The sequence below is a fragment of the Palaemon carinicauda genome, chromosome 13 (genome assembly GCF_036898095.1).
Source record: "Palaemon carinicauda isolate YSFRI2023 chromosome 13, ASM3689809v2, whole genome shotgun sequence".
Lineage (NCBI taxonomy): Eukaryota > Metazoa > Arthropoda > Malacostraca > Decapoda > Palaemonidae > Palaemon > Palaemon carinicauda.
Window position 1 is genome coordinate 126,598,679 of NC_090737.1, and position 2,500 is coordinate 126,601,178.

Here is a 2,500-nt window from a genome sequence, read left to right on the forward strand (position 1 = left end):
GCCTTCCTCTTGTACTTCTCCCATCAACTCTTGCATTCATCACCTTCTTTAGCAGACAACCATTTTCCATTCTCTCAACATGGCCAAACCACCTCAACACATTCATATCCACTCTAGCCGCTAACTCATTTCTTACACCCGTTCTCTCCCTCACCACTTCGTTCCTAACCCTAACTACTCGAGATACACCAGCCATACTCCTTAGACACTTCATCTCAAACACATTCAATTTCTGTCTCTCCATCACTTTCATTCCCCACGACTCCGATCCATACATCACAGTTGGTACAATCACTTTCTCATACAGAACTCTCTTTACATTCATGCCCAACCCTCTATTTTTTACTACTCCCTTAACTGCCCCCAACACTTTGCAACCTTCATTCACTCTCTGACGTACATCTGCTTCCACTCCACCATTTGCTGCAACAATAGACCCCAAGTACTTAAACTGATCCACCTCCTCAAGTAACTCTCCATTCAACATGACATTCAACCTTGCACCACCTTCCCTTCTCGTACATCTCATAACCTTACTCTTACCCACATTGACTCTCAACTTCCTTCTCTCACACACCCTTCCAAATTCTGTCACTAGTCGGTCAAGCTTCTCTTCTGTGTCTGCTACCAGTACAGTATCATCCGCAAACAACAACTGATTTACCTCCCATTCATGGTCATTCTCGCCTACCAGTTTTAATCCTCGTTCAAGCACTCGAGCATTCACCTCTCTCACCACTCCATCAACATACAAGTTAAACAACCACGGCGACATCACACATCCCTGTCTCAGCCCCACTCTCACCGGAAACCAATCACTCACTTCATTTCCTATTCTAACACATGCTTTACTACCTTTGTATAAACTTTTCACTGCTTGCAACAACCTTCCACCAACTCCATATAACCTCATCACATTGCTTCCCTATCAACTCTATCATATGCTTTCTCCAGATCCATAAACGCAACATACACCTCCTTACCTTTTGCTAAATATTTCTCGCATATCTGCCTAACTGTAAAAATCTGATTCATACAACCCCTACCTCTTCTAAAACCACCCTGTACTTCCAAGATTGCATTCTCTGTTTTATCCTTAATCCTATTAATCAATACTCTACCATACACTTTTCCAACTACACTCAACAAACTAATACCTCTTGAATTACAACACTCATGCACATCTCCCTTACCCTTATATAGTGGTACAATACATGCACAAACCCAATCTACTGGTACCATTGACAACACAAAACACATATTAAACAATCTCACCAACCATTCAAGTACAGTCACACCCCCTTCCTTCAACATCTCAGCTTTCACACCGTCCATACCAGATGCTTTTCCTACTCTCGTTTCATCTAGTGCTCTCCTCACTTCATCTATTGTTATCTCTCTTTCATTCTCATCTCCCATCACTGGCACCTCAACACCTGGAACAGCAATTATATCTGCCTCCCTATTATTCTCAACATTCAACAAACTTTCAAAATATTCCGCCCACCTTTTTCTTGCCTCCTCTCCTTTTAACAACCTTCCATTTCCATCTTTCACTGTCTCTTCAATTCTTGCGCCAGCCTTCCTTACTCTCTTCACTTCTTTCCAAAACTTCTTATTCTCTTCATATGACTGACCCAATCCCTGAGCCCACCTCAGGTCAGCTGCCCTCTTTGCCTCACGTACCTTGCGCTTTACTTCCACACTTCTTCTTCTTCTTCTTCTTCTTCTTCTTCTTCTTCTTCTTCTTCTTCTTCTTGTCTCCATCGATTTCTATCAATACCTATCCATAGAAAATCTTCCCCTACACAATCATGCCATTTCTTTCTTTGTCTTCCTCTCTTCCCTCTACCCCGAACTTCCATATCCATCGTTTATCTTCTAAAATGATAGCACAAGTCTCCATAAAATTTAAGCCTTCCCTCCTGCATTTTATTTGATACTTCAACTACATTTGTTGATCATCTTATATACTGTTTTTCTATCTGATCCTCCCTTTTTATTCCAGACATCCATCTCATCACTCATTTCGGTTTCATCCATCTCATCACTCTCATTTCTGTTTCATCCATCTCATCACTCTCATTTCTGTTTCTTCCATCTCATCACTCTCATTTCTGTTTCATCCATCTCATCACTTTCATTTCTGTTTCATCCATCTCATCACTCTCATTTCTGTTTCATCCATATCATCACTCTCATTTCTGTTTCATCTATCATCTCTGTCTTCCTCATGCTTGCTGATTCCGTTCCATTTAACATAGCTGGATTTACAACCCTTCTATGATCCTTTTCCTTCAATCCTAGAGGAACTTTCCTGTCACAGAGATCCCCAGATCAGTCTTACCACCCTCCTATGATCCTTTTCCTTCAATCCTAGAGGAACCTTCTTGTCACAGAGATCCCCAGATCAGTGTTACCACCCTCCTATGATCCTTTCCCTTCAATCCTAGAGGAACCTTCTTGTCACAGAGATCCCCAGATCCAGACCTCCAGTTAT

The 2,500-nt window shown here is 41.7% G+C and overlaps 1 protein-coding gene across 1 annotated transcript in view; it reads right to left on the reverse strand.

Annotated features, from left to right (window-relative positions):
- LOC137651795 (uncharacterized) overlaps positions 1–1,871 on the reverse strand; it is an 8,698-nt gene extending 6,827 nt beyond the window's left edge. Inside the window, exon 1 of the mRNA XM_068385012.1 lies at positions 1,699–1,871. Coding sequence (XP_068241113.1) covers positions 1,699–1,871 — 173 coding nt within the window. The remainder of the gene's footprint in view (positions 1–1,698) is intronic.
- Between the last annotated feature and the right edge of the window lie 629 nt (positions 1,872–2,500).